We start from the raw sequence: 13,244 nt of genomic DNA, 5'->3' as shown, positions 1-13,244 counted from the left end.
TCTCAAATCTACCTATTCAGTTGTATCCCTCTGCTTGTCCTTCAGTCTCACATTTCCAACTAATTGTCTTTCAGACATCTTGAACTGGATGTCTGGTAGACATCTTGAATGAATTCAACATGTCCAGAATAATTCATTATCTTTCAACCCTAAATCCTCCCCTCCCTTTGCCTTACACACCATCCTCCTGGCTTAGTAATGGCATGGCCCTTCTACAACCAACTAATATCTCTCCAGTTTTTAAATTTTTATGTTATTTTTGTAAGAATGATTGGTAGTTATAGTAAAATGATGTGTGTGTGTGTGTGTGTGTGTGTGTGTGTGTATCTGTCCGTTCTCTCCCTCTTACCTTCCCGATTACTATAAAGAGCAACACCATCTTCCTAGTCCCTCAGGCTCACAACCTAGGAGTTGGCCTGGATTCCTCCCCATCTCTCAGCCCCCATATCCAAGCTGTTGCCAAAGCCTGTTAATTTCACCTTTGAGATATCTCTTGAATATACCCTCTTCTCTACTGACATTGCCACCACTCTAGTGCAGACCCTCCTCACCTCACACCTGCATTTTTGCAGCAGCCAGTGATGGTCTGCCTCTCCCATCTGCTATTCAGATGCCCAAGTGCTTTTCATAAAGTGTTGGTCTGATCGTTTCAACCCCACCCACTCAGTAAACTCTTGTGGCTCCCTGCTGCCTCTAGGGTGAAATGCAAAATGCTCTGACATTCAAAGCCCTTCATAACCTAGCTTCCTCCTATCTTACCAATCTACTTACACCTTCCTCCCCACTGAAATGCAGTGATAGTGGCCTCCTGGCTGCTCCTCACCCACAACACTTCATCTCTTGACCCCTGACATTTTCAATGACTGGCCTCCAATCTCAAATTTTAGCAGAAGATGTTCCTGCAAGAGGCTTTCCTGATTCCCCCTTAAAATTCGTGCCTTTTCTCTGAGAGGATTTCCAATTTATCTCCTATCACCCCACACCTGGATTTTTGTAATAGTTATTGGTTGACCTGCCTGCCTCAAGCCTCTCCCCATTCCAATGATTCTCTCTCTCTCTCTCTCTCTCTCTCTCTCTTTCTCTCTCTCTCTCTCTCTCTCTCATACCCTGAGACCCCCTCTATACACACATACATATATACACACACGCACGTATACACAAATCATTGTGTACACTCTAAGCAACAATTTTCAGGGGGTAGGGAAGTTTTATGAATTTGAATATTTTTCACTATGACAGTCTAGTTACTTAGCACATTGGACCAATTTAATTGCATCCAGATCAGTTCTTGGAAGCAGGGGAAGGGGAGGTTGTTTGATGAATATGCAAGATTAAAATTGATGACTTTTATGGGAATTTGTGCTCCAAAGATGCATTTCCCTGCTTACTAGATGACATCTTTGCTGAGGAAATCCTGGTCCAATGAGATTATTAAAATCATTTGCAGAAAAGAGCTGAAGTGAGAACCAGACTTTTCTTAGTTCCTGAAGGATTGGTCTTGAAGTTGGCTCTGATGCCTTTAAGGAGATTGAAGTTCCTTCACTCATGCTGAAAGGCACCTAACTTAGTAGCTCATTTTCCCATGTTTTCATCCCACCAACGTCCTCAGGTTTTAATATTCTCCTCTCTTGTGCTATGAGCTTCCCTTGCCTTTGTCGCAGCCATCACCCCCCATGCTATAGATGCTGCCTAAGGCTGCCCTCAAGCAACCTCAACCTGCCTCCGTGAAGCCCTTCCTGATGGTCCCCACTGCTGGTGCCTTATCCCCAAACTACCCTCTGGTCAATAACTCTCAATATATTTGATTTTTATCCACTTAATACTTAGACTGTTCTGTGCATTTTCATCTGTACTTGTTGTCTTTCCCCATTAAGACTTGAGCTTTATGAAAGTAAGGGTTACATATTTCATTGTATTATCTACCCTAGTACTTAATAGATGCTTAATTTTAAAAAAAGTGCTTGTTGATTGATTGAAACCTTGTCAATGAAGTGGGAGAGGGGAGGAGGAATAAATTATTTGGACAAAATGAATGGTGATTTAAATTGGTGATCATCGGTTCCTGCCCTGTATGTCTTTCCTATATGGGGAAATACTCCAGTAAGGACTTGGCCTTTGTGGTCTTTTGAATAGTTATGTAAAGCAAGAGCTTGAATTTGAACAAAGTGCAACTTTTTTTGGTTTGAAGCCTGGGTCTGTGGCTGGCTTAAAAAGATGAGTCTGTATCACATTACCCACTTCTTATTTGAGTTAAACTCATACTTAAATGAAAGAATCTCTTCTCATAATAATCATTTTTAAAATTTTTTTTTATTGAAAGTGTATTATTATGGTAAAGGGTAAGGATCCATACTGACCAGCTAATAATTTTTGGTGGAAGAGTCATACTTCTGAGGGCGGGTCATTCTGTTGACTAGTGCAGTTTGTGATGACTTCATGGGAAAGTCATTTCCCTTCCAAAGATGACATCTTCTAGATGGGTCTGTTGGTTTTTAGTCAGCATTGGTACTTTGTGACAGAGTCTTCATGGAGACTGCCTTGTATGTTTGTATTCTCTGTGCGTGGTGCAGTACCTGCCACGTCATAGGCACTGGATAAATGTTCATTGATTCACTGGCATAATTTATTGGGTCATGGATTTAGAACTGAAAAGAACCTGACCGGCCATCATCAACTCAATTCCTCTTTTTACAGATGAGGAAATCAAAGCCTAGAGAATTCAGTGACTTGCCTAGGGTTACACGCTAGTATGGGCCCTAGATAGGATTTGATCCCATGTTTTCCAAGTCCAGTGTTCAGGAGTTATGACACTTATTTTACTGCATCCACCTAAAGTAACTTCTATGGGTTTAATTGTGATGATCTTTTCCCATTCTTTTCTGCCTAGTAGAGAAACAAATAATTAGGTTTATTGAGGCTGGGGAAATCATAATTCAAGACCTGGAAAGGGTCTCAGAGTATAGTGTGGCCCAGGATTTTCTTTTTACAAATGAGGGAACTGAGGCTCTTGGGACTTAGGTGATTTGCCCCAGGTCAGAGGTGGAGTTTAAACCCATGTCCTCCAGTTATAGAAAGAATGCTTGAGAAAGTTAGGCAACTGGATTGCTTATAGGTGGGCATCCAGAGGAAAAAGTAAGGCTGCCTGCTCTGCGGGAGGTCACATTCTAACAGAGGGAGATGCCCTGGGAGGCTTTGTCTACTGGGCAGATAGAACGGCCTCATGGGAGCACATCTTTCATTTCCACCCACAAGATCTTCTCTCTTAATGATGCTGTACCATCTGACAATGCAGATGACTGAGGCGGGGAGCTCTGGCTGCTAGTCTCGTCGTTTCCTGAGTGTGAGGTGACTAGAATGGGGAAAGGGTCTTGAAGTCATGCCCTGTGAGGATTGGTTGCAGGCTTGTTTAGAGAATGTTGAATATTGAGCCAGAGGAGAATACTTTCTCTGCCACTTTTCGTCTCGGGCTAGTCACTTAACCTGTATAGACCTCAGTTTCCTTCTCTGTAAAAGGAAAGAGTTGGCCTAGAAGAGGGATCTTTTTTTTAACCTTTGTGTATGGACTTCTAGTGAAGCCTGTGGACCCTTTTTAGAATAATGTTTTAAAATACATAAAATGAGGTGCACAGCAATACAGTAGAAGCCAATTATATTGAAATGCAGTTACCAACATTTTTCTCAAAGTTCACAGATCCCAGGTTAAGAATTTCTGGCACTAGAAGGACTCCCTGGTCCTAGCTCGCTCCAAATCACTTAAGTGGGAATTGGTGTTTTCAGTTGGAGGAGAGAAGACTTGGGCATGGACGACCCTCTCAGTATTGGAAAGGCTGTCATGTGCCAAAGCCGTTGGATCCATCAGTTGATAAAGCATTTATTAAACGCTTCCTTTTTGTCAGCATCTGTGTTTGTAGCACTGTGCTAATTAGCCACGCCACATTTAAAAAAAAGACAGCCAAGAGAACAGAGGGAAGAATGGGGACATGGAGCAGCAGGGCTGTGTTGGCATGAGAATGGTCAGTTTAATTCCCACTTAAAAAAATTATGCAAACAAAGGTCACAATTTTAGATAGGACTGTTTTTCCTTTTATTGATATTTTCATATTTACTAAGATTTTACATAATTTCATAATTAAAAATGAAATAAAAAGCAGCAACTCATTATGACTAAAATGGAAATGTTTTACATGATTACATATGTATAACCTACATTCGGTTGCTTACCGTCTCAGGGAGGGGGGACACGAGGGAGGGAGGGAGGGTAGGATTTGGAGCTTAAAACACAGCCAATGTAACAGATTGTTTTTTACGTGTAATTAGGGGAAAATAAAATAATTTTTTTTTTTGTTTTTAAGCAATTGATTATTCTATGCCTTTGCTTGCAAGTCCCAGGTCATTGGGTGGAAACTATGGCTTGAGATTTGATGGGAGGAAAAACTTCTATCATTAAATCATTGGATCTGGAAGGGGAATAGAGTGACTTTCCTCAGTCTTCAGGTCAGAATTGGCTTGACCATGGTTTGTGTTGTATATGGGAGAAGGGGCTTCTGTTCAGATATTACTTGGTCAAGATGTCCAATCAGGTGTCTTCCAGCCAGAGCTTGCCATTCCGTGATTCCGTGAGCCAGCTTGATGGACTGATTCTGGCTCTTTATAAAAAAATATCTCTTTGGCCTGGATCCTCTGGATAACTGACTGTGTGTTCAGGATAAGATGGTGATTTCTCCTTCCACTTCCCCCCACCACTTCCTTATACAAAGGAAACTGAATGAATCAACCATATAGTTCCTAGTTAATAATATTAGTACCCATTTATTTTAAAGCACCTCAAAAGTTTGTGAAGAATTTTCACATACGTTATCTCAGTTGAAATGGATTATTTTTTTCCATTCCTCAAGAACTTTAGAGGTCATCTCATCCAACCTGTCTGTTTTGCATATGAGAAAACTGAGACCCGGAAATGTTAAATGTCTTGGCCAGGCTCACCAAGGCAAGGATTTGAACCTTTGTGTTTGACTTTCAGAGTTATCAGTAATCTCTTTAACTTTTTGTCTTAAGGCAGGCTTCCTTCTTAATCTTCTGTGTCATGAACCCCATTTATGATCTGGGGAAGCTTACCGACCCTTTTCTTAAAATAATATTTTTGTTTTAAAAATTACAATCAATAGAAATGCTGAATTTTGGTTAAAAGTTAGTAAAAAATAAAGGTATCTTTTTCCCCTGTCCAGCTTCACAGACCTCTTGACATTTGTCCATGAAACCCTTGGGATTCTGTGAACACCAGGGTAAACATCACTGTTTGAAGGGATTGCCTGTGGTGTTGAGAAGTTAAGTGACTTTTCCAGGGTCACTTGTGCCAGAGGTAAAATGAGAAAATATGCAGCTAATTACTTCATCTGAAGGACTCCACAACTGGTGGTAGAGACTCTGGAGAAGCAGCCAGGGCTTCTCTGAAAGTTGGTTGTCTGGCGGAACTATGAGTGCTGGTGCCCAGGGCCTGAAACGTTAGCTGCCTGAATTACCACCATCTTTGACTGTACCTGAAGTTAGAGTTCTTAATGTGTGTGAGGGCAGGTTCCTTCCCTACCTTCAGTGATCCCCAAATTGACCAATATAGTCACTAAACTTTTATTAAGCACCTCCTGTGTGCCAGGCGCTGTGCTAAGCCCTAGTGGTACCAAAACAGGCAAAGGACTGTCCCTGCCACAGGGAGCTCACTGTCTATGAGATTCTACTTCTTCTAAATCTTTATTTATTTTATTTTTAATTTTTGGCATAAAATAGACATCTCCATAATACAATAAAATACAAAGATTGTTGCACATGAAACTGCAAATCTCTAGTATATAACTCACTATTCCTTATAAATATATAATAAAGATATCCTTTAAATTATTTTCCTTTTTTTCTCTCCCTCCACCCCCATCCTGTCCTGTCCTAGAAATGGCTACCATTAGACACAAATATGTATATTTTATACATGCTTCTGTTTATCAGTTAATCTAATTATTTCCGTTGTGTGACTGAGAATTAATCGTGCAGAGTCTGGACCTCAGGTTGGGGAAGCAGCTAGGCTTTGGGAGAAGGCAGAGGCTTGAGGTCTGAGTTCTAGGTCTGTGCCTTGGATAACTGCTCCATTTCCTACCTGAGTGACTGGGGGCAGGTGACTTTACCTACTATCCATTTCCCGGTCTCCTGACCTAAATAGATGAGTGGGCTGGACTCTGAGGTGTCTTCTGGCCCTAAGTCGACGATCCAGTGGCTTTGCTGTGTGGCTTTGGGCCAGTCCCCCTCTCCTCTCTGGGCCTCACAGCACCTTCACCTGTCTGTCCTCAGATTTCTTCCAGTTCCAAGTCTGTGATCCTTTCAGTATGCCTGCAGTGGAGACCTTCAGGGGAAAGGATGGTGTCTCACCCACGTTAAAATATTCTCAGCTATCTCTGGGTTCCAGTCTAAGAATAAGGTCTGTTTCATCTTGGAAGACCTCCTGTGTGTCATGTTGGTAGACAAGACTGGGGGGGTCTCCTGGATGGTGGGAGGTGATATCTGCAAAGGGCCAGGAAAGAAGGGGTGTCTCTTGCTAACATTGCCTAGTATCTTGGGCTTAGCTTTTCTAGAATGTTGCAGAACCAACAGTTTCATATTTGTCAGCAAATTCTTTGCTTTCTCAGAAACTGCTGATGTGATGATAAGTGCTTGACCAAGGTCTTGTGGGGCTGCTCCAAGTGGGCTCCCTCATTCTCTCTCTCTACACCACTCTGTGTTTTTGTCTCTCTTGTCTCAGAGGATGCGGGTTCCCTCCCTTCCACTCTGTCATCTGCACGCTCAGCCTGTTCCCTCCAGCATTTACCTCTATCTCATCTCTCCCTCCTCCTATAGAAATGGCCTCCTTACTAGCCCCTCACCTCTTGGTGGGGCATGCTGTCTTCAGTTAATGGAATGGAAGAGGAATCAGGCTCATTTCTTTGCCAAGAGACAAATTTAGACTTGGTGCCTGACTAGGCTGCCTGTGAAGGGAAGGGTGGGCCCCTCCTCTTTGGAGGTTGGGTGGCCTCTGGTCCTAGTCCAGATGGGATCTGAAATCAGGAGCTCCATATTTAGAGTTAGCCTTCAAAGACCAGCTCCACTTATAACCTGGGTGACCTTGGTGTCTGGTTCTTATCCCTTCTCTGCGTCTCGGTCATCTTATCTCTAGAGTGAGGGAATTGGACTAACCGATATTCCAAGGTTTTTTTCTAAATCTAGGACTCTTTGATTTATTCTTTCTCCATTTGCTGGAATTTTGTGAGTTGATTCTTCAGGTAGTGTGATGGACTTCACCTGATCCCTTCTTTAGCTAATGCCTTCACTGCCATACATGTACACATACATATGTATGTACAGTTTTGTATATATTTTTGAACAGGCATATTACATAGGTATTGCCATGTCTAATAGAGGTACCCCTTGAGGGCAGGAGCCATTCATTCACTCATTCATTCATGGTCTTTGTATCTTCAACACTGTGTAGTGCCTGGTATATAATAGGCATCAAATTAATACCTATTGAATGATAGAATATCTATTATGAGACAAAATATTCCTTCAAATAATGCTCATCAAGTATGAGCTCACTACCTTGGTATGTTGCAGTTACAAGGAATGGGAAAGGCTTTAGGCCTTGAATGGATAGGCTGATATCTATCAGTCAATGAACAAACATGAATTAAGCAATTTTTTTCATGGTCAGAGATGCAGAGAAGTCTGCTTCTAGGAGCATGACTTTCTAGGGGCAAAGTGTCCAGTCAAGTGGAGTGGAATCAGCTACCAGAGTGTGAATCCTAGAGGGCCGCCATCTTTATTTCTTGACAAGGAAGGAAGAAGACATTCACTTTCCTCTGGGTGAAGAAGCCCAGTTGCCCCATGCCTGCTGGGCCTGGTGAAAACCGATCTAAGCCCCTTGCTGGCCATTGATTTTTCATTAGGCCTTGATAAACTGTTCTCAGTTCATTTTCTAACACTGACCATTTGGTCTTTTCGTACAAACAGGATAAAAAACCTAGATGGATAGATGAGGCCAAGCACAGAACTTCCCAGAACTTCCTCCCATGGTCTGATGGGAAGGAGTCTAAGCTAACATATTTGAAAATCTTGGAGCTGAGGATTACACAGTAAAGCCCTGAATTTCTGTCTTCCTGTCCAGACCAGACCAGACCCTCATATAAGACAGACCACAGGATTTGTAGAGACCACAAGAGGCCATCTGATATACAAACGATGGAGCTGGAGGTGAAGTGACTTATTCCCAAGATCGTACATGAATGATAATCATTGGAAGTAGGGTTTGAATCCAGAACTTCTGCCTGTAGAGTTTTCTTCACAGTGTCCAACTCCCCTCTCATTTTGACAGAAGAGGAAACTGAGGCGCAGCTTGTAAATGTCTGGGGCAGGATTCCATGGATGGTTTTCCTGACTCCAAAGTCAGTGCTTTCTAACTCATGCTCCTCAGTTTCTTTTGTTTTACTCTATTACAAGTAACAGAGTTAAAACTTCACCAGTTTTTTTGTTGTTTTTTTTTTAAATCATCAAGCCGTTTGGAAGTCTGGTGAAGCCTGTGCTCACCTCAGAGTAATGTTTTCAAATGCATAAAATACAGTCCCTAGAATTACAAAGAAAATCATTATGCTGTAAATGTATATATGAATAAAATTATGTAACTATAATATAATTATGCATTTACATCATATTATACATTATTAAAATTATGTTACATTTTTTAATTATATTAAAATAAAAATGTAGATTTTTTTTTTCTCAGTCAGGTTCAAAGACCTTCCTGAAATCTGTCTGTACTCTGTGAACCCCCAATTGTATATAAGCTCTTTGAGGGCAGGTGGGGCACTGTCTGGCTTGCTTTTATTTATTTCCCTAATGTTTAGTGCATGATAATAATTTAAAATGCTCATTCATTCGTTGATTCATTCAGAACAGCCAGTAGTTCACTGTGGACAATTTGGAAAAAGAGAATAGTAGGAATGGGTAGTCGTGATGGGGCCTGGACAGAGTTCTGTGTTTGTTCCACGTTTGCTATAGAAGAGAATTTATAATTGTCTGCTTCTAACCAAAAAAAACGTCTTGTAGGTGGTGGAAGGTTGGCTGCTCCTGGGGCTCTAGCCTCTGCCTCAGTGACCTCTCAGGTTTTGTGTTCCAGGTCCTGCTGCTGGCTCATTTGTGCCTGTTTTTAGGAAAGTGTGGGTCATATGACTGATGTGTGGTGGGTTTTTTTTTTAATGTTTTATTCTTTAAGAGTTTAAATGACAGTGGCTGTGCTACCCCTGATGCTAAGCTACCTTCCTTGTGTGTTGTGTTGGTGGCCAAGTCAAAGGATCACTTGTTCTGGGATAATGAGGCATTTCGCTATTATTGGTTAAGAAAGATTGGATATTAGGATGCAGGGGCTTGCCAGGTTCCTTGATAGATTACAGTCTGGTTGCCCTGGCAACCCAACAGCGTGAATGTTCTAGGAACTCACAGCTCCCAGGCAAGGGTGGTTGTGAAATGCTAGGTTGAAAGCTTTTCTCCCCCAGACCTTCCCCTCCTTGGAGAAATGGGGTCCATCTTGGTGATGCTGGAGGACTCCGTGCCTTGCTGGATGGGACTTGGAATGTGGAGCCTGTTGTGAGCAACTGAGGGAACAGCTGCCTGTGGTCTGCTGGGGAAGAATGCTTCCGTGGGGGACAGTGAGTTTCAGCACAAAAGCCCACTAGAATACCATGCATGACAAGGGTCAGAGGAATTTCTGAAGATGTGGTTAATGCACATTGAAAGTGGAGAGATTTGTGATCTTATAGGTGGTCTATACTGTCTTCCCTTGATTTTACAGAAGAGAGAAACTGAGGGTGGAAAGTGACTAGATGGAGGGAGGTCCTGAACATCCTAGAACCCTGGTATCATATAAATCTATCGTTGGATGGGAGATGAAGCAGAGCCAGAATTTGAACCCATGGCCCCTGACATCTAGGCAGATTGTATATTTGGAGCTAGAAGAGACCTTAGAGTCTTTTGTAAGCTCCTTGAGTGCAGGATCTGTCTTTTGAATCTTTGTTTATCCCCAGAATTTAGCCCAGTGCCTCACAAATATAGGCACTCAGTAAATGTTAACTGACCGCTTGATTGATTAACTGCAACCTCCCTCAGTTTGGACTTGAAGAAACAAAGCACACCAGGGTCACACGGCTCGTGAGTCTGTAAGACTCCAGAGCTTGTACTCTTTCACCTGGTTCCTCTTACCCTCCATTATTTAGGAGGCCCATGATTTTGTGACTGCTTTGTATGGTGTAGGAATAATTAACTTAGCTTGCTGTGAGAATTTCTGGAGTCAGACTCAAAGGGATCCCTGGGAAGTCCCCTAAAGGACCCCATGCCTGCTTCTCCCTTCCCTAACCCCCTAACCCCCTGAGAGAGGGAAAAGATTCTTCATTTTCATTTTCTCAATCCACTGCCATTGGATTGGTATTTAATCAATTGATGTTGCGAATGGCTCAGAGAAGGAAAAGAAAGGGATTTCTCTAATGTTCAAGAGTTAAAGATGAAGGAATGAATTTTTCTCTTTGTTTTCCTTGGAACCATTTATCAGAGAAGTGAGATTCTGAGTGAAATGAGCTCTCATCAGTATTTCTTGAAGGCCTCAGTATCAGCTGGAAATAACTGTTAGCATTTATAATTTTTAATTACATGCAACTTGTATTTTCAAACTTTATACAAGGCAGTAGGCTTCTGCCTAATTAGTGTAATGTACAGAATCACGTGGTAATTGCTTTAATTGGATGCCAACTCAAACATGATTATTCCTGAAACTGGCTTTATAGCTTGAATGATCACTTTTAATTTACGTTCAACTCTAAATCAGCCTCCTTTCTTTTTCTTGTTGCTTTCAAATGAAAATTCTGACTTTGAAAAGGGGAAATTAAATATATTTCATGTATTTGGGATCGGCATGGCCTGCTTTCCCAAAATTCCGCTGTTTAGCTGAGTGAAATTAAGCTGTGGAAATATTATAAGTCATGTGGCGAACACAAATCTTTGGAAAAGAGGTCTGAGAATTGGAGGATTTAGTATGGGCTTGCGTGGGCAGCTTGTCATATATACATATATATATACATGCACAAATGCATTTATGTCTGTAACTGTATGTTGATAGATGATGGATAGATTAGAATGGGTAAGTGATAGTGGAACAGACCGCTAGTTTGGGGGCGGGGGTGGGGAGAGAGAGAATATCTCTGTAGGTAGAAAGATCATTTATGAAGCACTTACCTTGTGTCTGATACTCTGCTAAGGCCTGGCAGCACTAATACAAGCAGGCAAGAGAGTTCCTGCTTTCAAGGAGTTGTCGTGATCAAGAGACCACGACAACATCTAATACATGAAGGGTGAAGGGGAGGGGTTTTCTCCAAACATTTTGCCCTAAGAGAAATATAGGCAGCTTCCAGGAAGACCTGAATTTGAAGCCAGTTCCTAAATGGGTGACCCTAACCTATCTCAGCCCTAGTTTCCTTGTCTGTGAAATGGGGATAAAATGAACCCTAACTTCATAGGAGGGCTGCAAAGATCCAATGAGGATAGTATTTATAAAGTACTTTGTGAAGTTGAGAACACATCAATTCTGATTGTTACCTTGCTACAGAATAATAAGACTTGACATTAGCTGGGACTTTTAGGTTTGCAGAGCATTGTAGGTGTGTTAGTTTGTTTAATGCCCCTCAGCAATCCTGTGAGGTGGGTGTTGTTTTTTCACCTATTTTAGGGATGAGGAGACTGAGGTTTGAGGGACTTGGCCTATTATCACACAGATAATACACGTCACAGATTGGATTCAAATCCAGGGCTGCTTAAATTTTTGAACAGGACTCTTTATCTTTTACAAGGAAGAAAGGGAATAACTATAATTTGTATAAGACCTACTGTGTGCTTTGCAATTATTATCTGCTTTGGCCTTCACAACAGCCCTGGGGGAATTAGGGCAGGTGCTGTTATATACATCTCTCATTTTATGGATGAGGAAACTGAAGCAAAAAGGGTCACACAGCCTGGAAGTATCTGAAGCAGAATTGGAATTCAGGTCTTCCTGCCTCCAGGCCCAGTGCTCCCTGTGCCACCCAGCTGAACAAGAGTGTAAGTCAGACTTATAGCATGCCTTCTTGGAGCGATATCCATCATTATTAAGATCTTCATTCATCTGAACGTTTTCTCTAAATGAGCAGTGGCGTGATGTAGATTCTGTGTTTTGGACCTTTCCCCCTAAGTTGAGGAGAACAGTGCACTGTATCTCTGCTTTATCCACGGAAGAGACCTCAGCACATTTGGTCACATACTTTTAAGGTAGTATTGGAGACAACATTTATCCCAATTCCACTTCAGCACCATCCATTACTGGTGCCTTTTTGAGGTCAGCATTGTTCTAGTCGTGGAACTCTGGTGGTGCCCAAGGCTTTGTGATTATTTAAGTTCCTGGTTTTTGTTTTTGTTTTTGTTTTTGTTTCGTTTTGTTTTGTTTTTGTACCTCTGTCTGGTGTATAAATCAAGGTAATAAAATATTGAGATAAAAAAATATCAGATGTTTCTAGTATGAAATTGAAATTCATGTTTTATTTTGACAGGTCATTCTAGTTCAAGTTAATCCGGGAGAAAGTTTTACAATCAGGGCTGAGGACGGAACTCTTCAGTGCATTCAAGGTAAGGACATTTTGCGTCAACCTTCCAACCAATAGACTTCTCCCCCAGTTTATTGCTTTAAGGAAGTGGGGGTTTTCCTTGGGTCTTCCTTTGCTTTTTCAGAAACCAAAATGTGTATCTTGGATTTCCTTGGTTTCTTACTGTCAAAGCCCTCAGTGCCTTGATGGAACCACAATTTGCAGCTTCAGTGTGGGAAGTCTCATTTGAATTGGGTGATTTGGAGCTTGGGACATCTTTAGGAATGTTTGGAGGATTGTTGTGACTGAGCAGTATGTGAAACTGCCTCATGGATCAGGGAATTTTGCAAAGTCTGGGGAAGACGGTGGTGTGGGTATTATTTAAAAATTTAGTGGTTTTATAAGTGATGACCTATCAGCACACATGTCAGTTTCCTGAGGGGCATCACAAGGATGAAAAACGAGACATTTTCTTCATTGGTATTCTCAGGTTTGGGGCATTCCTACCCTCTGGGAGGATTGGTGGTCTTCTCTTCTTGAGCGCTGTCCTGTTCTGGGAAATGGACCAGAGCTTTC

At 41.7% G+C, this 13,244-nt stretch overlaps 1 protein-coding gene across 3 annotated transcripts in view; it reads left to right on the top strand.

Moving 5' to 3' along the window:
- The window catches only part of FNDC3B (fibronectin type III domain containing 3B), a 373,090-nt gene that overhangs the window by 113,405 nt on the left and 246,441 nt on the right, over positions 1-13,244 (top strand). For all 3 annotated transcript variants that reach the window (XM_072618464.1, XM_072618466.1, XM_072618465.1), the window contains exon 3: positions 12,636-12,711. In XM_072618464.1, the coding sequence (XP_072474565.1) occupies positions 12,636-12,711 (76 nt within the window). The remainder of the gene's footprint in view (positions 1-12,635; positions 12,712-13,244) is intronic.

The sequence above is a fragment of the Notamacropus eugenii genome, chromosome 6 (assembly GCF_028372415.1).
Source record: "Notamacropus eugenii isolate mMacEug1 chromosome 6, mMacEug1.pri_v2, whole genome shotgun sequence".
In the NCBI taxonomy this organism is placed as follows: Eukaryota; Metazoa; Chordata; class Mammalia; order Diprotodontia; family Macropodidae; genus Notamacropus; species Notamacropus eugenii.
This window is presented reverse-complemented; position numbering and strand designations above follow the sequence as displayed.